At 46.3% G+C, this 23,994-nt stretch overlaps 2 protein-coding genes and 1 long non-coding RNA gene across 5 annotated transcripts; 1 reads left to right on the top strand and 2 right to left on the bottom strand.

The window, feature by feature from the left end:
• Positions 1 to 1,856: 1,856 nt before the first annotated feature.
• CALCOCO1 (calcium binding and coiled-coil domain 1) lies at positions 1,857 to 18,092 on the bottom strand. Of its 2 annotated transcripts, none has more exons than XM_028144519.2 (15): positions 17,963 to 18,092; positions 15,394 to 15,573; positions 14,955 to 15,057; positions 13,996 to 14,186; positions 12,115 to 12,273; positions 11,570 to 11,718; positions 9,616 to 9,706; positions 7,157 to 7,312; positions 6,700 to 6,954; positions 6,122 to 6,247; positions 5,558 to 5,653; positions 5,110 to 5,218; positions 4,675 to 4,874; positions 4,203 to 4,309; positions 1,857 to 3,007 (listed from the first exon to the last, which is right to left on the bottom strand). In XM_028144519.2, the coding sequence occupies exons 2-15, from the start codon at positions 15,547 to 15,549 to the stop codon at positions 2,830 to 2,832; spliced, it is 2,076 nt and encodes a 691-aa protein (XP_028000320.1). In that variant the 5' UTR covers positions 15,550 to 15,573; positions 17,963 to 18,092; the 3' UTR covers positions 1,857 to 2,829. The 2 variants fall into 2 exon arrangements, with proteins under 2 accessions (XP_028000320.1, XP_008138996.1); XM_008140774.3 differs by having other exon boundaries at positions 17,935 to 17,963.
• A 243-nt stretch (positions 18,093 to 18,335) lies between these two features.
• LOC129149787 (uncharacterized) lies at positions 18,336 to 22,401 on the top strand. Of its 2 annotated transcripts, none has more exons than XR_008556601.1 (3): positions 18,336 to 18,402; positions 20,910 to 21,132; positions 22,157 to 22,401. It is a non-coding gene; the product is annotated as an uncharacterized LOC129149787 (long non-coding RNA). The 2 variants fall into 2 exon arrangements; XR_008556600.1 differs by lacking the exon at positions 18,336 to 18,402 and adding an exon at positions 19,108 to 19,276.
• A 661-nt stretch (positions 22,402 to 23,062) lies between these two features.
• EIF4EBP3 (eukaryotic translation initiation factor 4E binding protein 3) lies at positions 23,063 to 23,362 on the bottom strand. The gene is given in 3 exon segments (XM_054718439.1): positions 23,063 to 23,171; positions 23,173 to 23,282; positions 23,285 to 23,362. Coding segments are annotated over 3 exon segments (297 nt in total).
• Positions 23,363 to 23,994: the final 632 nt, after the last annotated feature.

Raw genomic sequence — 23,994 nt, 5'->3', positions numbered from 1 at the left:
CCATTCAGTTTGGATGCTGTATGGATGCTGGGAAGGAGGGGGGAATGAGCTGATCCAAGGGAAACGAGTAGGAAGGCTGAGCTGCCAAATATCACACAGTAAGTAGGAAAAAGAACTCAAATTGCAAGTATCTTTCCTCTTTGCCCATGCAATCAATTACCCTTCCCTGAGCTTCCTGTGTCAGAGGCCAGGTCCTGGGTCCTGGGGTAGGCAAGAGAAATGGCTCTAAATGTCCAGCCTGAAGGTGCAGATTGCACATCAGGAGACATGCAAGGGCAGAGCAAAGAGCAGCTGTGGGCTCTAAATAGTTAGGTGGAGGGGTCTGATGAGATACTGGGGGGCTTCATGGAGGAGGGGAGCATGGAGCAGGCTTAGGAAGATGAAGCAGAACTGGGCTGGGGAGAAAGTGAGGTGAGAACGACCCAAGTCGTTTTGGAGGTGGAAAGTGAAACCTACGCGGCAGTTTTGCCAAGTGCTTTTAGTCTGGTAGCCTGTGTGTCAATGGCCTTGTGCAGCTACCCATGAGGCTCCTGTTGGGGAAGGAGGTGTGTGTGCCTTGGCAGGGGCTGTGGGTGGGAGCAGGGGCCCTGGGTTCCTGTGTCTTTCTTCCTCCTGTTTTGCACTAGGGGCCACCTTTCTGGAAGCGAGGATATCTGGGTTCCAGATTCTTCCCTCTCTAACCTCCCCCAGATATAAATCACAAGTGATTTCATTAAATGCACCTCCTGCTGGGGATGTTGGCTCATAATTCCTCTCTGATTAACCCCCACTACCCCGGCAAGTTTATAGGCCAAGCATAGGAGGGGGTACGGGGGAGGGGAAAAGGAGGGTATGAGGGGAATCCCAGGCCAGTGATGGATGCCTCTGTCAGCCCAGCTCATATTTATTAATAGTCTTAATACGGGAAGCAATAAAGGAAGAGAGGGATTCTATTAATTAAATCATTGTTATAATTAACTTTCATTAAAGGAGGATCAATAAAGAGGAGTTGAGATGGAGAGAGGAGAGATCCATTATCTCTAATTTCCTTGGAAGGGATTCAGGGAATGAAATGGGGTTGCTAGGAGACAGCGATGTGAGGGAAGAAGGAAGGATGTAAGATGTCATTCAGGTGGGGTTGGAAGGGGGGTGGATAGGAGGGTTTCAGGTGGATAGAAGAAATGGTGGGGTGGCAGTGGCCACCCAGGGGCCCTAAAGGGAACAAAGGGTGGATAAGGGAGCTACTGGGATAGTGAACAACAGGGCTATAGGCATGGCTTGTACTGGGCATTCCTGAGAGCCTTGATGAGCTTGCAGGTCCTTAATAAATGCTTTATGATGCTGTCTCTGTCTAGCCTGTGAAGCTGGTTAGAGTGGATGAATGTGTTTTCATGACTGTGGAGTCAGAGAGCGCACACGGGTGTGTGAGGATGGCAACAGAGGAAGAGAGGGAGGTAGAGATGGGAAGAATATCAAATAGTCTTTAGGGGTATGGGGTTTAGGGCATTTTTAATAAAGTGGATACTCAAAGGTTTCCCTTTTGACAGGAGTAATGCCTGTCCTTTGGCCTAAGGTACAGTGATGGCTGCTATGGAGGGTGAAGGTCTGAGTGGTGGAAACCACCCTTGCCTCCTAAGGCATGCACTTTGGCCCTATACCCGAGTCCCACTCCGGGACTAAACCCTGAGCAAGCCAATACCAACCCACAGTTTGCTCCTCTTGCACTGCAGTATTCTCCAAGCCGGACCTCCACGTGGGACAAAGGTTCCTCCCTCCTCCTCTTCCCACTGGTGGCCAGCACAGCAGGCATAATGGGATAAAGCCGTCTGAAGTCCCCTCCCTCCCTTACCCCTCCACTGAGGTCTAAGAGCCAGGTGTCTGGTCCTTCTTTGCTCTAGTCACACCTTATAATAAGAACACATTTTATTAGAAGAGTTATACATACCATATAAATATATTTGTCCAAACTACAGGTAGGGGGAGGGATACTGGGAAGAAAGCTCTACTGCTATGGGGAACCTGGAGAGGGAGGAAGGGCTGGGAAGTGGGAGAACCTGGGACTAGTTGTTCCCCCATCCCTCACAGAAGGCACAATGCATTATTTCTTTCCATGTGAGGACACTGGGGGTGGGGGGGTTGGCATGGAGGGGCAGAAGATAAGAGTACAGAAAAACCTCAAAAATACAAAAAGAAACCTCCAAACTTAACATCTAATGGTATGGAAAAAGGCTGGGGTGGAGTGTGGAAGGCAATGGGGGGAGGGGGGGGGAGCGGGGCAGTAAGAGGAACCAATGAAGTTCAGAACTGAGAGACCTGAGAAGGTCATGATGTCCATGCTGCTGCCTCAATGCAGGCCCCAGAGGAAACTCAGGGGAACAAACATAGACCCCAAAGAAGAGGGTAGGGTACCCCAGGGATTGGCTTTGGGGCATCAGAGACTGTGAGTGTGTGTGAGTGTGTGTGTGTGTGTGTGTGTGTGTGTGTGTGTGTGCAGTGGTGGTGGTGCTTGCAGGAGCTGGTGAGTGACAGAAGCAACCAGGGCTAGGAGGGGCAGGTTCTACTCCCCCTGGGGAGGCCTCCTCCATTCTGGTTTCTCCCAAACCGCTTTCAGGGGGTAAATTCATCCATTCTTCCATGAAGGACCCCTCCCTGGACAAAAGGGCTGGTAGGAGAGGATGAGGTTGGAGAGCTTGGAATAAAAACGGCACACGGGAGTGGTTCTTAGGGAACAGAATATCATGGAGCCCATTGTGTTGGAAAAGAGGCATGAGACCTAAATGTGTATGTGTGTGTGTGAGTGTGTGTATGTGTTTAAGTGTGTGTTTGTGCTTGTACTAGGGAGAGGTGAGATCACTCAAAGGTGAAGGGGTCCTGGGTGCTGAAGAAGAAGTGTCCATCCATGTGGTCCTCCAGGGCGTCCTTATCACTCTCAGCTGGGAAGCGCTCCCTACAAATAGGGCACTCCTTCCATGGGGGGGTGGCAGGGCCCCCAGTGCTGGCCTCTGACAAGGGACCCACTGCAAAGCCACTAAAGAGAGACAGAGGGGAAAGGAGAGGGTCAGTGTGCTCTGTTGCCTTATTGACTTGCAGACCTCAGGGAGAGGGACTCATGCACCTGGGTTCCCAGATTCTCCTGTTCCTAATATAGCATCCTGGTAGTTCTCTCTCTCCGAGCCTCTCCCATAGCATCTTTCTCCCCACAATGCTAGGGAGTTTCCCGGTTCCCTGTGCCCTCCTTCTTTAGTCCTTGCTGGTCCCCATAGTGAGAGCCCATCCCCCAACCTCTTGCTCTCCTCCCTCTATCTCTATCTGCTGCCTAATGAAGCTGAAAATGAGTCTGACATCGTCCTTCATCTTCTTGCTCCAGCTAAGAAGGATGACAGCATACCCCCACCCCACCCTGAGCCCATCTCACATCCAGGCAAAGCTGGGGACTAAGTGATAAAATCTCTCTTCCCTCTGCCTTCCCCTCTTGACCTGCAGAAGAAAAGGAAGGCAGAGGGGGCAATCTAATACCTAAATCCCCCACCCCTGTGGCTTCACCACTCAAAGGGTCCCCCAGGGAAGTCAGGAAAGAGACAGCATCTCAGGGGTGGTCAGATCGATGCTGGATCCCAGTCTCCTCTCTGTTCTTGCCCTGTGGGCTTGGTCTCCTACTTCCCTTCCTCCCCTGATGGAGCCTAGGAACCTACCTGGTGGTTGGGGAAGGGGTAGGGGGGATGCAGGGCAATTTGGACTCCATGAAAGATGGTGCTAGAAAACAGAAGCCAGTTAAAGGCAGGGCCTCTGAGTGCATGTGTGTTGATAAGCTGAGGGGAAGGATTACCCGAAGGCACCTGGGATTTAGGAGAGTGGTAAATAATTTTCTGCCACACCTATGTCTCCTTTACTTGGCTAGGGCAGTGGTCGGCAAACTCATTAGTCAACAGAGCCAAATATCAACAGTACAACGATTGAAATTTCTTTTGAGAGCCAAATTTTTTAAACTTAAACTTCTTCTAACGCCACTTCTTCAAAATAGACTCGCCCAGGCCATGGTATTTTGTGGAAGAGCCACACTCAAGGGGCCAAAGAGCCGCATGTGGCTCTCGAGCCGCAATTTGCCGACCACGGGGCTAGGGCCAACAAGACAGAGGTTGGGGGAAGGGCAGGGACTGTTCACCTGGATATCCTTTCTGCTGGCATTCTCCTACCTCTCTCCTGCCCCCCATTTTTACTCTCACCTGGCCATGTCATAGAAGGCATTGCCCAGTTCAGGAAGCAGCAGGTTGGCCTCTTCACCCCCATTCTGCACAGCTGCCATCAGGACTGACTTCTCATCTTCAGCCTCCTGGGCACCAAAGAGATAGGTTGTGTTTGGGGTAGTGTCCAAGATGGGGGAGTAGCACATTGGGCAGGCAAGGGAAGAACAGTCCGGGCCATGACAGAAAACAGGGCTACAGTAAGAGGGGGCAGGCAAGGTGTTTTGAAGGGAGCTGGTGGATAAGAAGAAAATGCGTTGGGGAGTAGGGACTAGCAGCAGTAAGGCTACTGAGTGGGATTGGGTTTGGTGGTGTCCGTTGTATGGCCTTGGAGAGAGGCTGGGCCTGCCTCCTCTTCCCCAAGAAAAAATGAGAGCCCGTACGGCTGTCTTCCTGCTCTGGACGCTGGGCCACTTGAGCTTGGCCCTACCCCCTCCTCCCTGGCCCTGCTCACCGAGTCAGAGCTACTGTCCTCAGCTGGCCCTGAGGGGTGGGGAGCGATGGGAGCTGGCTGGCTGATGACAACCAGGGGAGAAGCTTCTCGTGGCCCAGCAGGAGAGGAGCCTGGATCTCCACGTTCACACAGGCCATAAGGTGGGAGCCTCATGTCTTCTGGGGACTCATCCTCTGAGTCTGTCAGAGCTGCCGGGCAGCCTGTAGGTGAGGGAGTGGGAAGAGAAAGAAGGATACGTTGTTAGAGGGTTGCATCAGCTCTGACTCCTTTGGATAAAAGATACAGTTAAATTAGACAAGGGCCAGAGTCTGGGAAGAAAAAGGCAAAATACAGAGGGCAGAGGCAGCTCCCAGGGGGGTCACATGGAACTTTCCCCAACAGGGCAAGGTGGAGCGGGGAAGAAGTGTCACAAGATTGGGGGTGTCGTGTACAGACCCAGCCCTGCAACTGCCTCCTCATCCTCTGTAGCAGCATCCTCATTCCACTTCTCATCGGCCACCTTCTCAAGGCGAGCCTCCAGCTTTCTCATGTACTCTAGCAGTTCCTGGTGTTGGGGAGGAAAGAGGTGCAAGAGGATGGAAAGATGCCAACCTTGCTGACCTGTAGAAAGAACCTTCTGCATTCAAGATTAACTCTGAGCTCTTGAGGATTAGACACCTTCACCAAAGGTGGGGAAGCTTAAGGTAGATCCTCAGAGCCCCCCAAGGGCCCTCCTTCGCCCCCTACATCACCCCTTCCCCCAGCAATCATCTCGTCCTACCAAATCAGCTGATAATGGTCCCATTTTTAGCCTCAGGGTCCTCTTAGAGGTACTGGTTCCTAAGCCAAGAGACACAGTTTCTAGTCCGCAAGCCCTCAGTTCTGGCCACCAGGGAGTTCTCACCTGCTTCTCCTCCTGCAACTGCTCCTTTTCCTTCTGGAGCACACGCAGGGCCGACCGCAGCTCTGTCAGCTCCCGCTTACTCTCTGACAACTGCACCTGAGGGAAACGGCCAAATGGAATAGGAGCCTAAAATGTACCTCAAAAAACCTGGGCTCTGGGATTGGGACCCAACAACCTAGAATCATGTCTCTGTGCCTTCGTTCCTCCCTTGCTCCAACACACACAGGGGAAGCCCCAACACTTTTTCTATGAGCCCCTTTCCTTGGCCACGGGAAGTTCAGTCTCTGCTTCTTGAGTGTGGACCTGGATGACTTGGGCTGGGTGCAGGGACATAGCAGGGGCATGGAAGGGGCAAGCCATAATTCTCCTAAGTCATTACTACTAGGCCCAAATGTGTGCCCTAAGAGCAGAAAGGGACACTGCATGTTTCAAACCAATGAAGGCTGGGAGATGTGCAAGTGAGATGTTGCCCAATATATAAGTGAGCCCCTTGCACTTAAGAGAGAGGGGGCACTGGCCTCAAGAGGCCATAGGACCAGGATTCAGGGGTGGCTGGTGCCTCACCAGGCTAGCATCCTTTTCCTGGGCCAGTTCAGTCTTGAGCACTTGATTCTGGGTCCTCTCCTCCTGAACTGCCTTTTCCAGCCGAAGTATCTCTGCACTCAGCTTCAGGATCTTGTCCTTCTCCGCCTAGGAGATGGCCAGAAAGGAAAATGGGAAGATGAAGGAAAAGGGACGCCACTGGCAATGGCACCATCCCTCACTGTGACCTTCCTCTACTTTTGGAGCGATTTCCCCTTCTTGCCTCCCCCACTCCCTCAAAACCGTGAATGAAGGAAGGGATCTGAAAGCAAGGAACCTTGCTGATCAGTAATGGGCATTAGGGCAAGGGTCTGCTGCCTAGAATGGTACATGTTTCTGAATCAAGATGGTAACCAAGGACAATGCTACAGAGATCAGGGTTGGGACACTCTATTTAGGGATGAGTCACACCCGGACAATGAAGTGTTCCTCCCTCACAGCCCCTCCCCACCTAAGTCTTCTGAGGTTCCCAATGTCCCCTTTCTGTTCTTCTAGGAGATCTGACCACACAGAGGTGGGGGTGATGGCTATGAGCTTGCCAGGTCCCTCCATCCCTCTACCTCCACACTCTGCAACATCCCTGCCCGCTCCTTGCTCCACTGGCTTTTTTCCTCCTTCAAATGCAGACTGAGCTCAGCCAGCCTGCCGTTGACTCCAGCCACTTCCAGGCGGCTGCGGTGTAGTTCGGCTATGGTGCGGTCCCTGGCTCCCGCTGCGCTGGCCAACTCCTCCCCAAGAAGGGTGGCTTTCTGCTGGCTTGAGGCTGCAAGCTCCTGGGCCCCTCGAAGCTGCTCCTTCAGGGGCTCCAGCTCAGCCTCAGAAGAAAGGAAGAGATGGAGATCAGGGCTCCCAGTAAGTCATTGTGAACCAGGAAGATATTAACTAGGCTACCTCCTCCCCCCACTGCATTAGGACTCAGGATGGGGTTGTTTAGTTTTTAAGTCATATCCTTCCCCAGACTTTGTAGTGAGTCCTTGCAGCTGTCTCTACTTCTTGTTGCCTAGAGGCTTCACTCACCACCCGCTGCTGGGCCTGGCTTAGGGTGTCCTTCATCTGAACCAACTTGTCTTTTAGTCGCTGGGTCTGCGCACCCTGCTCCTCCTGCCGGCCCTTGGCCTCCTGCAGCTCCAAATTCAAGCGACGATTCTCCTGTTGTGCCATTTGGAGCTCAGCCTGATGGAGGTGAAGAACAGGTAAGGAAAGGGGTGGCCAGGGAGGTGAACCACTGTGATGAGAGGTCAAGGTTCCATTTCTCAGATTTAACACAAACTCAAGCATTCAGCTTTCACCACCCCTTCTTGGGTTCTCAGCTCAAAGCGACTCAATCCTGAATATCCAGTCTCCAGCTCCCAAAGTGAGGTATCCAGCGGCACAGCTTAGGGTCTTACATAACTAGGTAGCCCATGTCCCATTTCTGCTTCTCCACTTTTTCTTTTAAATAAAAACTCAGTCTAGATGTCCTCCAGGTCCTGCAAACTCAGCATATTCTACCATAGGCCTTTCCTTTCTTATTTCTGTCCATGGTTCAAACTAATTCCCAAGTCACTTAAGCTGGACACCCTGGTGCTACGCTTGGATCTGTTCTCTCCCTAGCAGCCCATAGAAAAGCCCAATGCTTCTCCACTCTCCATCTTGTTCACATCCATTTTCTCTTCTACTATCGCCACAACATGTTAGCTCAGGCTCTGGTCATGTATTGCCTGGAGTACTGAAAAACCTCACAACTAGCTTGTTTTCCACAAGGCAATCAGCTTAATCTTTGAGTACATGTCACCTACATGAAAATCATCGATGCCTCTCACTGCTTACAGAAAAGATTAAACTCGAGATCGTCTACAATCTGACCAGGGCTTATCTCAAACTCTTCACCCACATATTCAACTGCCCTGAGTGTTCTGACTCTAAACCTTTACTCATGTTTTCCCCTGTTTTTAGAATGGCCTCCCTTCATCTCTTTCTACTCAAATTCTACCTTTTCATCACTGCCAAGCAAATGGTTTTTAAACAACCTTCTACAGAAGCCTAGGATTCTGAGGAAGTCATTTAGAGGTTCTGAAAATATTTAATTTAAACTTCAAATATTTAAAAATATTAAAAATTATGTGAAAAAATGCACAAACTCACAAGTTAACACATTGGAGATCACCAATCCACTGACATGTACTTCCAGGTTAATTAAATTTTTTTAAAATATATTTTTATTGACTTCAGAGAGGAAGGGAGAGGGAGAGAGAGATAGAAACATCAATGAGAGAGAATCATTGATCAGCTGCCTCCTGCATACCCGCTACTGGGGATCAAGCCCACAACCTGGGCATGTGCCCTTAACCAGAATCGAACCTGGGACCCTTCAGTCTGCAGGCCGATGCTCTATCCACTGAGCCAAACAGGTTAGGGCCAGGTTAATTAATTTTTATGTAAATCTTAGAATAAAGTTTCTATTGTATTTTCTATTGAAGTGAAGAGCAAAATGAGATTGCAAGGTGGACAGTTTAAAAACTGTTATCAATTTGCACCTACTTGTGTGTGACTCAAGGTGTTCTCAATATTGTACAACTACTGTATAACAAAATACTATAACTAGCCACTGAGGCTGACAAAACAGTCATCCATAACCTCCAATTTCAAAGTTTGGTATCCATCAAAATTACCTAATTGCTTTTACTATCTTATACACTGAGTGGCCAGATTATGTTCTCTGAACTCATAATAATCTGGCCACTCAGTGTGTATGTGTGTGTGTGTGCGTATATGTGTGTGTGTGTGTGTGTGTATATATATATATATATATATACATATATATATAGATGTCTATAGATATAGATGTCTATATATATAGATGTTTATATATATATATATTAGAGGCCCAGTGCATGAATTCATGCATGGGTGGGGTCCTGCGAGCCTGGGCGGTTGGCTGGCCTGCCTGCTGGTCAAACTCCTGGTCGAGGGGACAATTTGCATATTAGCCTTTTATTATATAGGATATACACTAAGTGGCCAGATTATTATGCGTTCAGAGATCATAATAATCTGGCCACTTAGTGTATGTAAATGTTAAACATTTAAATTTATAAAAATAAACGTACAGTAATGAAATACTGCTGTTATTTATTCAGCGAGGTTCCACTTAAGATGTAAAACTTCATTGATGGGGGATAAAAGGTTCTGCTGCTAAAAAAGTTTAGAAATTCTAAACTAGTTTATGTCCCCCTTTTAAAAGTCCTTTCTAATGTCCCTAACAAAATGTGCTCCCATTCATCTCTGTGGAGCATCATCACACTTTATTATACTTCCCTGTTGATACTTCCTATATTCCCCTTTGACTGATCCTGACTTATGTGTATGACTTATGTTCCCCAGGAGAGTACACAATGTTTCTTTACATTTTTATTGCCCTTGGTGCCCAGCATTCAGAAAGAACTCAATAAACACGGATGAACAACTGAGAAAGCAAACCAACCCTGAGCCCTCACCTCGCTTTGCTCCTTGTCTGCTTGTACTTCCTTTAGTTGCCCAAGGAGCTTCTCTTGTTCCCGAGTCAGGGCCTTCACTGTGTCTCTAACCCTGTGAGTGAGGGACAGAATGTCAGATAACCAACTGGTCACCAGAGAAGGAATGAAGGAATCGAACTTCTGTCTGGAGCTCTCCTACTGGTGCTCCTCTGGGCCCAGACCCCTACTTCTCTCTGGGATGCTCAAATTCCCAAACTGAGTTCTAAGCCCAAAGTACCCAAGACTCCTGATTCTAGAGCACAATCTAGAAATAAACAGTTTTTCTTTTCTCTTTATATATCAATTTAAGAAATGTCCTGTCGATGGTTCCCTCATTGTTTTCACTCAGTCAAGAGATCAGAATCCAGTCTTTTCTAGATAAGCAACAGTCATTGTTGATTATAAACTTTTGGTCTAGGTGAGAAGTTGGCAGACTTTTTCTGTAAAAGGCCCAACAGTAAGTATTTTCGGCTTTGTAGGCCATGTGGTTTCCATGGCAACCATTCAACTCTGTCACTGTAGTAAGGAATAAGCCATAGATAATAAGTAAATAAGTGAGCATGGCTGTTCCAATAAAACTATATGGACACTGAGAATTTAAAAAATTTTAATTTACTGATTTGAGAGAGAGAGAGAGGGAGGGAGGGAGGGAGAGACAGAAATGGAGGGAGGGAGGGAGAGAGAGAGAGAGAGAGAGAGAGAAACATCAATTTGTTGTTCCATTTATCCAAGTATCCATTGATTGATTCTTGGATATGCTCTGACAGGGGATCGAACCTGCAACCTTGGCAGATCGGGATGACGCTCTAAGCTACCCAGCCAGGGCATGAACACTGAAATTTTAATTTCACATGTCAAAAATATTTCAACCATTAAAAACTCTCAAAACCATTTTTACCTTGTGGGTTGTACAAAAACAGGTGGCATGTGAGATTTGGCACATGGGCCACTGTTTGCTGACCCCTGGTCTAGACAGTCCCTAATTTTTTCCAGATGCTCAGTCTGATCCCTGCTCTTCTATTCCATGATTTAGAACCTAGACATTTAGTATCTTCCTAGGGCAAGACTAACATCCTGAACTGAAGAAGCCTCAGGGATCAACTCACTTTTTGCTCTGGGCCTTGGACAAAATGCCTCTTTTCTTTAAAGAGTTTGAAAAAATATAAAATCTACCAGTACTGAATGAAAGAAACCTACGTCATTCAGCGGAAAAAAGAATTAAGAGTATTTCTCTTGAAAAACAGACAAGGGAAGGTGGTCAGTATTTGTTACTTGGTAGAAATAATAGTTGTCTGCCAGAAGAAAGAAATTTATTCTATGTGGCTCCAGAGGTCTAAAGCAGGACCACAGTGTGAAAGTTACAGAATGGGAGAGCTTGAATCAACACAAGAGGTACAAAAAGGACAGCTGTCCAATAGTAAAGAGGCTGCCTCCTGAGGTAGTGATCTTCTCTTACATATCATCTTGAATACCTTACTTTACTCACAATGCTAAAAATCTATGATTTATTCCATTTTTCAGGGCAGAGATTCCATAACATTCATGAATCACCAGTTCTATCATTTCCTAATAGTGAGATCAAAGTCTAATCTTATTCTTTGCTGTGGCAGGATCCTAAATCCATCCTCTCTTACTTTGTGTTGATTGTTCTATCCATTTCTCTTTTTTCAAATCCTCTACTCCTAGCTCCTGCTTAGCCTTTACTACACAATAAATGGTAACTACAATTAATTCTGAAGGTGAGGAATACAGAGTAAGTTAGGAAAGATGGAAGAGAGCGAGGCAGAAAAATATACCGTCAGTCAATAAAATACCCTAAGAGAAGTTGAGAAAGGAAAGAGAAACCACCTGAGAAAGAGCAGTTTGCCTGCCTGAAACAGGAAGCTGGAGTTCCAGGGTCACAGGAAATGTAATGGGGTACAGGAGGTCCCCTCACCTGTCCAGCTCCACCTCCTTTGTCAGCACTTTCTCACTGATGGTCTGGATGTCATCTTCCAGTTCCAGGATGTGTGCCACATGATCTCCTTGTTGCCGGCTTAAGATGTCCCTCTCTTCTGTGAGTTCCCCGTGGGACCGCGAAAGCCCCTGGAATTAAGGTTCCCCCAGAAAAGAAAAGTTGAGACTCATTTAAAAGAATAGAGCAAAGGCTTAGAAGGAGCATACCAGTTTGTTCCAACCCCCTCACCCAGTAACCTTCCTTGAAAAAGACACTATAAGGAAAAATTCCCTTACCAGCGGACACACCTACCCCAACCCTACCTCAGCATTCCTGTGTTCAGAGAACTGAGTCTTTTACAAATCTGGGACATGTCTCCTGTCATATCAAATTTAATCCTACTTGTTACACCTTAAGCCTATTTCTTTGATGTCAGAACCATCGTAAAAGCCCACTAAAATCTCCCCTTTACCCTGTTCACTGGGTTAATATTTTGGATCTCGGGTGAGCAGCCAGCCCTGTCCCGCCCCCCTCTCAAATCCCACCTTGTACTGCTCTTTCAGTTCCGCATGCTCCTGCCTGGCAGTTGCCAGAGCCGTCTCCAGCTCCTGTACTCGGCTCCTCAGCTCCGTGACCTGCCCCTCCAGCTGCAGCTTCAGCTGCATCAGGTCATTCCTCTCTTGCTGGCTCTCATCCAGCTGGTTCTACAGGGGGCAGGAGGAGAAGAGGGTGTGCTTGTGCAGCACCCATCCCATCACTCTGCAGATTCATTTCAGGATTGGGAAGATACATCAGCACAGGATACAAAGAAGTGAGTTGTGTGCTACTGAAGTCTGCCCACCACCCACCAGCTCCTGGCACTCTTAACTGCCCATTCCTCTTAAAAAAAAATGTTTTTATTGATTTTAGAGAGAGAGGAGGGAAAGGAGAGGAAAGAGAGAGAAAGAAAAACATCGATGTGAGAGAGAAACATCAATCAGTTGCCTCCCATACATGCCCCAACCTAGATTGAACCCCCAACCTAGGTATGTGCCTTGACTGGGAAAAGAACTGACAACCTTTCGGTGCACAGGATGATGCTTGGCCAACCGAGCCACACCAACTAGGACCCCACTCCTCTTTTACTTCTTTTTGTGTGTGTGTGTGTGTGTTTTTTTTCTCTTTTACTTCTTCCCACTCAAGGACTGGCCCCTCCTTGGCTCAGCAATTGCAGAAATCTGGTAGAAATCTTTCTCAATTCACATAGATAAGACAGATGGCTCCCCTAATTTTAACCTATTGGTTCTGGAGTCAGACACTAGGTTTAAATCTCCAACACAATTTTTATGAGCTATGTGACTCTGAACAAGTGACTTAACTTCTCTTAGTCTCTGTGTCATCTGTAAAGTGATCCCTTAGCCTAGGTTGTTGCAAGATAATTGTAATGAGAATGATGAATATAAAAACAGAATACAGTGTAGGAGCTTACGTGTCTCTGACTAATGTAAGATATAAATATCTTCTTCCTATTCTTGTGTTGATTACACGTGTCTAGAAGGTTCTAGAGGGCTGGAGTTTATCTAAATCAAAGACAAGCTACTCATTCTCCTCTTCTGACCTTCCTCAGGCCCGTGCTCTTGCCTGGGGAGTGTACTTCCTCCCACCCAACACTGGTCCTCACCTTTTTCAGGAAGTCTTCCTTGCTAACATCTGTTTCTACTCGCTCATTCTTTCTATTTGGCTCAATAGAAAAATAATACAAACCACTACAGATATAATTTAAAACTTTATAGTAGACACTTAAAAATAAAGTACTAATAAGAAACAGATTATATTAATTTTAATAATACTTTATCTAACTCAGTCTATCAAAACTATTATTTCAACATATAATAAATATAAAAAATTATGGAGATCTTTACACTTTTTTTTTAAATACTAGGTCTTCAAAATCTAGTAAGTATTTTACCCACATAACACATCTCGATTTGGACCAGTTACATTCCAAGTGTCAAGAGCCACATGAGGGTAGCACCTCCAGTCTAGGACAGCGCAGGCCTGGGCCCTATCTATCTGTTCTCACTCCTCCCCTGTCCTGGAAGTGGGTTTCATCCTTCCCTTCCTCTGGTCGTTCCTTCACTGGAGTGGCCTCCCTCTACCCTTTGTATCTTCTAGGGCCTAGGGCAGGATGTAGCACTTGAAGAAGAAATGCTCAAAAAGTTCTTATGGAATCCTGAGTAACATTGGTTTGTGGGTGGCTTGCTTTCCTGCCCTACGTGTTCATGTCTATGTTAGATTGAGACTTTCTTGGAGGCAAGACTTAGTATAACTGCCAGTGAGGTCTCCAGCTGAAGCTACAGCCAAGGGGAGGGTCCAGTGGGAAGGACCCCCTTGCAATGCTGTCCTCCCACTCCCCTGCCCAGGAGCAGCTGTTGCTCTGTTCTCACCTGCAGCACAGTTGCCTTGGGGACAACCAGCAGGATGTCAGAGCCGCCATCAGTCTCCTCAAGAGTCACCAGTTCATCCATGGGCCTTGGCTCTCGAAACTGGAAAGGGGGGCTCTGCCCACACACCCGGCCCTGGCGATTCACATATCGAAACTGGTAAAGCTGGGCTCCTGGTTTGGGCAGGTAGCTGGCTGTGGGAAAAAGAATGGACCCAGGACCGCAGTATGATCCCAGGCCCTCCAGTGCTCAGCAGGTCCCCTTGGTATATTTTATTATCCACTCTTTGGCTTTGGTCCCTTGCTTCCTGTTCCATACTCTGTTTTCTCTCCTCTCCACCTCCCATAGACTATTGCTGTTCCCTGGGATACTCTTCTCGCTCTTTTCTGCCTAGTTCTTTCCTTCCTCTCCCAAATCTATCTTCCTCAATAATAATAGTAATAATAATAATAATAACAACAATAATATTTATTGAGTGCCCACCATGTACCAGAAACAGTGTTAACAGTTTCCCCTATATCATTTAAAATCCTTTTATTAGCCCTATAAACCAGGCATCTCATTTTAATGTTAAGATAATAGACACATAGAGGTTAAGTAATTTGCCCAGTGTCAAACAGCTTATAAGTATTAGAACTGAGATTTGAACCCAGGTCTTTTAGAATCTAATGATCACCTTCTTCTCAATATATGGCACCACTTTTCCCTCTTCCCTACCCGCTAGTTCCTCCTTCTTTCGGTAGGAGGTGGAATTAGTTGCACTGTACAGTTCCTTCCACCTCTAAGTCCTGGATTCTATGACAACCCCATGTCTGCTGAGCCTGTTGGATATTATTTTATTTTTTTGAGCTTATTTTTCCTTGTTCTCTGTGCCTAGCTTTTGTGTTTCTGAGCCCACTTCCTTTTTCCAAACCTCTATCCCCCTTGACTCCTCCCTCCCAGTTCTCTATCTTCCCTTGTACCTTGGAACTGGACACTGGCGTGGACGGGGGAACCATCAGTTGCACTTTCAGGCACCGAAGACCACACAAATGTGTGGTAATCTCGAACACAGGCAGCCTCCACCTGTGAAAGTCCAAGGTAAGAGAGAGCTATAGTGATGGGACTACCAGCTATAGATGGTAGAAAGGGCCGAGGGATTGAATGGGAGAATAGGATTGTGTTACAGTGGCAAGGATGATGAAAGACAGGGAAAGTGGGGGGACAATAATGTGTCAAAAGAGAGCAAAACTAAGATGGGGAGATGAGCTTTGCTTATATAGATAACTCTCTGTCATCTTTGCCATCTTTTTCCCTTCTTCTCTATCAACATGAGGTTGAGGATCCAAGAGCCTAGTCATTCTTCCTATTCCAACCAACCCATGGCCCATAAACTTGAGCTGAAAGGGGTTCCAGGTATACCTTGAAGATGCCAATCCAGTCACTGGCACTTGGCACGGTGCCTGGGGGAAGGGTGTAGTGACATTCCACCTTAGTATTGGGGATGTAGGTCCGGGCCACATTCAGAAAGCTGACTCCTCCCCGAGATGGTACCCGGCTTATTGATGATTCTTCCATCCTTCCCTTGAGATATGTGCCCTCCTATGAAACAAAGAGTTAATATCCTAAAGTCTCTCCACTTCATTTTTCCCCCTTCACCTCCATCCACCCCTACAAACAGCCCTTGCCACTATACCTGGAGGTGAAGTCATATTTAGTATCCAGTCTCTGAGGGTTATAGGACCCTTTTAGAGATGTCACTCTTAGTCTGCAGGACCTAAGTCTGGCCTTCCATGTCAATCCTGGTCCTGTCTCACACTACTCCCATTCTAAGTCATAAATTCTTCCTAGAGTTAATTTCTGCTTGCTTTTCACTGCCCCATTGATCAAGTCTCAGTATCCTAGGCTCTGCCCTCCTCAGTCCCTCCTTTTCCATCTTTTAACATCTTGGAGGATTCCAAATTCTTCAGCCTCCATGTCCGCATCCCATCCCCCACATCTTCTGGCTCCTGAGTTAAAAATCCAACTGAGGTGTGGAGCCCCCTCATTCTGAGCAGGTCTCCTTGTGTACGCCTGAGCTTGTTGACCCAACTGCGCAGGAATGACTACGACACCTGGAAATAGCAACAAATCTCTGAAAGTAATGACTGCATCTCCAGAGCTAAAATATGGCTGAGAGTGGAGGGATAGCCCAATCCTCAGGCCCATGAGCTCTCATTCTCTCCCCTTCTCTGAGCTGTCTAATCCCATGAATTAAAAACAAACAAATAATCAAACAAAACAGCTTCCACTCTCATCTAAGAGACAAAGGGAAAGGGAGGATATAAGGAAAGACAGGTTCTGTCCTCAACTTCATTATTTCAGGAAGTCAAGAATTCTGGAGGCGGCTGCTATAAGGGTGGAGTGAAACACTCAGCAGGAACGTGGTGGTGTGGGGAGATGGAATGTGGGGGCCTAGAGCCAGGAAAGCCCCACCCCTGGGCAGGGGACAGATTGGAAGGTGGGAAGTAAGGAGCCCTGAGAAGGGGAAATTTATATATAATGTTAAGAGAAGGAACTTAACATTCTTCTCTTCAGGCAAACCTACTAGTTTGACTATATGCAACCCAGTTCCGGTATTCCCCTCCCTATTTTCTCTCTGCTCCCCTAGCCTCAGTTCTAAGTGTTGAATTCCTCCATTCCTCCATCTGCTTGGATTGATAGTTGGAAGCACACTATAGGATGAAAGTGAGAGGAAGAGGTGTTCCAAGTTAGGTGGGGAGGGGAACAATAACAATCAACAGAACTCCTCAGCCTAGGGCTGTGAGATGGCCCTCATCCCTCTCTCTAGCCCACTAATCTACATCCTGTGTCAGTCACAGCTGACTTCCTCCAATCAGCCATAGCCACTAGTCATGTGCACACCCCCAAAATCACAACCCCACACCAGGCTGAAGTAAGGGTGGGTAGGAACTTTAAAAGAAGAAAGACACTCAGCAGAGGAAAGGTGGGCCAGTAGAACAAAAAGAACAACTTTTTAATTGAATTGAGGAAAACAGGTTTCTTTAGATTTTCATCTCTCTTAAACATCCCTAGTTAAAACTAGTCCAGCCCTAGCCAGTTTGGCTCAGTGGATAGAGTGTTGGCCTGCAGGCTGGAGGGTCCCAAGGTTCGATTCCAGTAAAGGGCACATGCCCGGGTTACTGCTCGATCCCCAGTAAGAGGTGTGCAGGAGGCAGCCAATCAATTATTCTCTCTCCTTATTGATGTTTTTATCTCTCTCCCTCTCCTTTCCTCTCTGAAATCAATAAAAATATAACAAACAAACAAAAAAACTAGTCCATGTTTTCTTCAAATACAGTTCTCTGGTTTCCTAAGGGGACATATATTATCCCAAAGATCTAAGCCTGGGGAATCCCAAATACTTGCCACAAATAAAATCCTTAAGAGTTGGAAACATTCCCCAGGCCTGAAAGAGAGCTCTGTACGTGTGTAGTCAAACTGAAGTGTTCGCATGGTGGGATACCATCTTCCCACTCTGTAAGGCTCTAGAGTTCCTTGACATTCTACACCTTGGAAGGTTTTCCCCGCGCCCCGCAGCGAGTCAAACGTCGTAAAGGCCTTTGGATTGGCGAGGGGTGTGGGGGTGGTAAGGGGAAAGGGAAGGTTGTGAGGGCCAAGTCTTGCATGGGGAAAAATGAGCAAATAGTTCAGTCTCTCCCCAACTCCCTTAAGCATATCAAGCTTTTTTTGAGAAGGACAGAGAGGAAGGTGGGAACAGTGAGGGGCGGTATCCCTTTGATCAGGGCCCCCCTTGAGACCAAGAACTCCCACAACAGTGGGGCTGGCTTCTCCCGTACGGAAAGTATTAAAACCCAAACGTTTCTGCAACCCCTTTCTACAGTCCCCTTAGTTTATCCTTTCATGGACTGAAAGTGGGGTGACTCCCCATAAGATCCCCCCAAATTAGGCCAAGTTTCTTACCCCACAGACGGATCAGCTGTTCCCTTACCTTTCACCAACAACAAAAACAGCACTCCGACTCCGAGAGGGGAGGGAGAAGAATGAGCGCGAGGACTTCTGGGGTTTGTGGTTCCTCCACGGTCTTTTACTGGGGAGCCGACTTGGATCTGGGACTACATAACCCAGGAGGCTATTGGGCAAGGAGGGCGGAGAAGAGGGCGGTCGTGGCGGCGGCCTCACCGCTGCATTCTGGGAGACGTAGTTCTCACTTCCATGACAGCAAACGAGGGTGTGGCCATCAAAGGACTTCACGGCCCATGATTCCTTAGGAGGGGGCAGGCTGTATTAGTGGTGACTGAGGGTTTGTAACGTGCGTAGTTGGGGGGTGGGGAGGAGTTACGGCTTTAACGCCCGCTGTGTAATACTTTACAGTGCGACGAACGAGTTCAGATGCACCCTTTCGTTTACTTTTAACAAGTTTTGAGATAGGTAGTATTGTTTTACACACTTTATTGAGGGAGAAACTAAAGTGGAAAAGGTTAAGGAACCGGTCTAAAATATCAAAGTTATGAGATGGTAGAACACCAGGATTGCATGTCTCCATAAATGCCGTGCTTGCCACGACTTCACAGCCACCTGCCATTTAAGGGATGGGAAACTAATAGCTGTGCTAGCAGTTTCTTCTCTGTTTCAACCTCAGGGACAGCCCTGTAAAAACTACGTGCTGTGCACCGCTATTTCTTTACTACTTGAGGGATTCAGTGATGGGCCTGCCAATACACGGTCCCTAGAGTGACCTAGGAAGAGGCTCTATTGCCTGAGGGGGCGGTGGGGGTGGGGTGGGAGGGAGGAGGTGAAGTAGAAGAATGAAATTGGAAGGGGAGCCTGGCATAATTCAGGACCAATCACAACTCACAAACAAGCCACTTACTGGGGCCAGTTTGCCCAAGCCTTTAAATTAATTAGGATAACAATACAAGTTGTTGCTCCTGTTTTTATTTAGGAGAGTTGAAAGAGTCACACTCCTCCCCCAGCCCAAGTTATGTCAAAAACTTGGGCATCATGTCCCCTCCCTCTCTGGGCCCTCCAAGTAGTCAGGCATTCTATGATCTCTTTCCCAGTCTTCGTGTTAGGGGATTGATTTGCTCTTTCTGGGTCCCTGCTTATTCCAAGTTTTTTTGGGGTAGTATTTTTTGTTGTTATGACTGAATAGGGTGTCTGGTGCCTGCCATGTGTGCTTTTCATCTGAAGATCTCCAAGCACTTAACTATAAGTTACTGGGCTTCACAAACACTGAGACACATCTGTATAATTAGTCAGGATTTATGAGTTACAAGCCACTGGATGAGCTCAAGGTCCTGGGGTAAGTTACGAGTGAGGTCCTCTTACAAAACAAAATAAAAGACCTGCAAAAAGAAAAAAAAGAGTGAGGCCTGTTCAGAAATCAAAGTCCCAAGTGTTCTTGGTTTATGTCTTACACCCAGAATAAATGCATGGGAGAAAACTCAGTCTCAGTTTCAGTCTCAGCTAGGGCTAAAAATAATAACTTCCATTTATTGGGTGCTTACAATTATGTGTTTAAACTATGCTGAGGTTTTCTGTTTAATACAATAATAGCCTTATATAGTAGCCCCCCCCCCTCATTTTACATATGATGAAGACTGAGACACAGATAATTAAGTGAATTAACTGATTTACCTAGGGTCATCCAACTAGTAAGTGGTAGAATCAGGATTCAAGCACAAGTCGTCAGTACACCACAGTAGTAGTAGTAGATACACCATGCTCCCACCCCAGAAACTCCTGATATGTGATACTAAATTCCATTGTTCTAAGGAACTGTTAGGGGCAGACATAGAATAGTGGGGACTAACTATAATTGTAAGAAATATTAATAATGTTCTGTTAACTGTGATTGTTCTATTCTGATTAGAGAAAGCACATTCTAACCTGGCTGAAAGTTGTAGACCCCAGACATGGTAGCTAACATCAGAATGCAGTCCATCCTTTTCTGAGAACTACCTATACAATCTGGTCCTGGAGGTACCTGCCATTAGCGACCCCCAGCCCACATTGCCTGGCTCAAGTAGTGACAGGCAGCCCAGACCCATTGGTTGTCCAATTTCAGAACTGAACTGTGTTGTTAATTAATCAGGGAACAAATGTTCACTGAGTATTTATGTGCAAGGCATAAGGTTGGAACAGATTCATTTGACAAATACGTGTCAGGTACTATGCTAGGTATTCATTACATTTTGTTGAAAGGATGAATGTATAGATAGTTGAAGGATGGATTGGATTTGGATAGTTTGGCAGGACAAGGTCTAGGAAGGATGAAGCAGGTTGAAGCAGATTCAGAGGTGGGAATGTGTAATGTTTACTAGAGTCTAAAAGGTCACTTGAGAACAGCACATCAATTTTAACTTTTTTTCCCCTAAATTCAGATTATTGGTAATTGCTGCCTGAAATATGTTTTTTATTTTAAAAAATATATATTTTATTGATTTTTTACAGAGAGGAAGGGAGAGGGATAGAGAGTTAGAAACATCGACCAGCTGCCTCCTGCACACTCCCCACTGGGGATGTGCCCACAACCAAGGTACATGCCCTTGACTAGAATTGAACCTGGGACCCTTTAGTTCACAGGCTGATGCTCTATCCACTGAGCCAAACCGGTTAGGGAATGCTGCCTGAAATATTATGTTGAGAAGGTTTGGACTTCACTTAACCAAATAACTCAATGTCTATTGGATTCTGGGATTAATTAGTAATGTCTGTCATGTACTTCAGATAGAAGATGGCAGTTGTAATAGGTTGATTTATTGTTTGAAATAATTTACTTTCTTGCCCATTGCTATGTAACTTGCAGTATCTCATTTAACTGACTTTGGACTTGATTGTGTTTCATACCTTGGCCAATGGGATGTGAATAAATGTGACTCATGCCATGTTTGAGCATGTGAGTTTCCATTTTTCTTGTTCTTCTTTGCCACTAGAATGGGTGTATTCCACAGGAGACTGGTTCCCTCTACCGTGTCCTGAAATCAGAAGACCCATAGGACAGAGCTGCAGCCTGCTCACAACATACATAATAAGTCATAAATGAATCTTTGCTGCTATAAGCCACTGAGACTTTTGGGATTGGTTGTGACTACAGCAAAGCTGACTAATAATCATACCTGGAAAATGGTATCAACTTTGAAAGATCAAGTTTGAAAGGTAAGTATAAGACAGAGTGCGGAGCATCTTGAATGCCAGAGCCTGGCTATGTGTTCATCAAAATTTCTTTACTTCTTTTTCTTAGACACATACCTGGACCACATTTTTCGGTTTCTCTTTAAGTAAGTTGTTTCACTTCCAGGCTTGGCCCATGAAAACCTCTCAAGAGAGATCCTTCATGTTCTTTCCTTTCTGGCTTGATGCATATGACCTTAAGCACAGTGACCTTGAAGGCCAAATGTTAAAGATGATGGGGCCACAGGTTGGAAGGAATCTAGCTCCCTTAATCACCACTTGGCAGAGAACTACCTGCTAATCATCAACATGCGTTTGGGACTTCACTTAACCAATCATTATTTCTATTTGCGACACCACTAGAATTTTGGGCTTTATGTTTTATAGTAAATAGTGTTTTCTCTTTAAAAGAATTTATTTTTGTTTATTGATTTGAGAGAGAGAGGAAGGGAGGGAGGGAGAGAGAGAGAGAGAGAAAGAGAGAGAGAGAGAGAGAGAGAGAGAGAGAGAGAGAGAGAGAGAGAGAGAAATATTGACTTTGCTGTTCCACTTAATTTATGCAGCCATTGGTTAACCCTTGTGTGTGCCTTGACTGGGGATTGAATCTGCAGCCTTGGTGTAGCGGGATGATGCTTTAACAACTGAGCTTACCTGGCCAGGGCAGTAGTGTTTCATTAACCAATACATCATGTTAAAAGGTTTGGACTTGATTCCCATTAGGAATAGTAAGTTAGTCACTGACGATTTTTTTTAAACACAGGGAATAATACTGTGAAGACTGTTGGGAGTGACAGTTATAGGGATAAAAAAATACTCCTGAGTGAGGCTGTGAGATCCTGAACTGTGGAGTTTTCAGAATACAGGCTAACTCCTGACTGTGGCTGGGAGAAGATTGATAAGGCTCTTAAGAGGTTGTGGAAGGAGCTGCTGCAAAATGAATCCTATTTCCTGAAGTTTAAAGTCTTTTTCTCTTTTGTAAAATTCTTAACTCTGGTATTTCTTCATCTAGCCCTGTGTCTGATGCATAATAAACTTTGAATTGAAGTTGGTCCTAGACTCTTGGAAAGCTTTGAGGAGCTACCACTGGTTGAGTGCCTGTGATGTGAGAGGGCTCTTTCACCTATCAAATCATCACAATAACTATGCAAGGTGCTATTAGATTTTACAGACAAAGAAACTGAAACTCTAAGAGTAACTTACCCAAGGTTTCTCAGAATAATCTCATTGTACAACCCATATCTTATCCAATATAACAAGGTGCTTCTCAAAAAATCACAATGGCTGGTATTTACTGAGTGGCTGTCATGTACCAGGCTCTGTTGGGTGCTGTACAAACATAACAGAAGCAGCTGGTGTATCAGTTATTGTAGGCTGTTACTTAGTGTTTCCAAACTATGAACTCGGTGGGAAGTAGGTGTTGGAGTCTGCTGAGGCTGCCATAACAAAATACCACAGGCTAGGTGACACAAACAACAGGAATTTATTTCTCACATTTCTGGAGGCTTGGAAGTTCAAAATCAAGATGCTGGCTGATTTGGTTTCTTCCCGAGACTTGCTTCCTCACATGGAGGAGAGTGAGAAAAAGCAACATCTCTGGTCTCTCTCTCTTTTTTTCCCCTTTGAATGTTTACTAAGCAATCAGACAGTGACATAGTCCGTCCCCTAGTCTCTGCCTCAGCTGAGCTGGGGTTGAGAGGAGTGCCTACAAACCCAACAAAGAGTAATGCTAAGGGCTTGGCAAGGTGCCCATTCCTAACCTTGGCCTAGCTGCCTCAGAACTAAGGGAGGCCCAGAACCAAGCGCTCCCTTCCGGGTTAGCTGAGGCCAGCTGGTCTTTGGATACCTCAGGAAGAGGAGGTGGCGGCAGCGGCAGGAGGGATTCCTCTAACTCCACACACAGGTCATCTGCACTGGATTAGATGTCCCTTTCAAATTGTGTGCCATCGAGTATCTCTTCCTCTGTCTCCTTCTGTTCCTTCAGCTCCTCCAGCTCGGAGGATGGGGCTGTTGAAGGGGTTGCCCAGGAGGCAGCAGTGGGGTGTCCGGGCAATGGGTGAGTTCTTGCACGCCAGCAGGAACTTTCTGTCGTAAATGATCCTGGTGCCTCCCAGGGTAGTGGCGAACAGCGTGTCCCCCCCGCACCCCGCATGGTGCTGCAGCAGTCGGGCAGCCGGTCTCTGCCCCCAGGAATTGGGCAGCTCATGAACCTGGACATAGCGAGTGAGATGAGCAGGAAGGCAAGTGGCGGGTACTGAGGACATGGAGTGCAGCAGAGTCTGAGGCGGACTCCGTCGACCACATGCGGTCGCAGCCACAACACCAAGTGGACATCCTGGTCTCTTCTTATAAGGGCACTAATTCTATCATGACGGTCCCATCCTTATGATCTCATTCAACCCTCATTACCTTCCAAATGCATCATCTCCAAATGTCATCACATTGCAGTTTAGGGCTTCAACACACGGATTTTGGGTGGACACACACATTCAGTCCATAGCAATAGGAAAAACATTGACATAATTTTAGGGCAAATTCTGATTTTTTTTGACTTTTCTTTAGGGCCCTGTCCCATTTTCTTTTGTCCTCTTAGTTCTTTGGCTCCGTGGGCTGGGTGGAAGTGTGGTTTATGGTTCTCCATAATATTCAGGTCCTGTAGCTCCTGCTTCACTCCATAGACCCACAATCCCACTCTAATCTCAAAGTGTTCAGATTGCTTTAGTCCTTTATCAGTAGGGAGTAAGATGTGGCTTTGAGAAATCATCCACCCATTTATTCTTTTTTTTAAAAAATATATATTTTATTGATTTTTTACAGAGAGGAAGAGAGAGGGATAGAGAGTTAGAGACA

Source organism: Eptesicus fuscus, chromosome 7 (assembly GCF_027574615.1).
Source record: "Eptesicus fuscus isolate TK198812 chromosome 7, DD_ASM_mEF_20220401, whole genome shotgun sequence".
Classification (NCBI taxonomy): Eukaryota; Metazoa; Chordata; class Mammalia; order Chiroptera; family Vespertilionidae; genus Eptesicus; species Eptesicus fuscus.
This window is presented reverse-complemented; position numbering and strand designations above follow the sequence as displayed.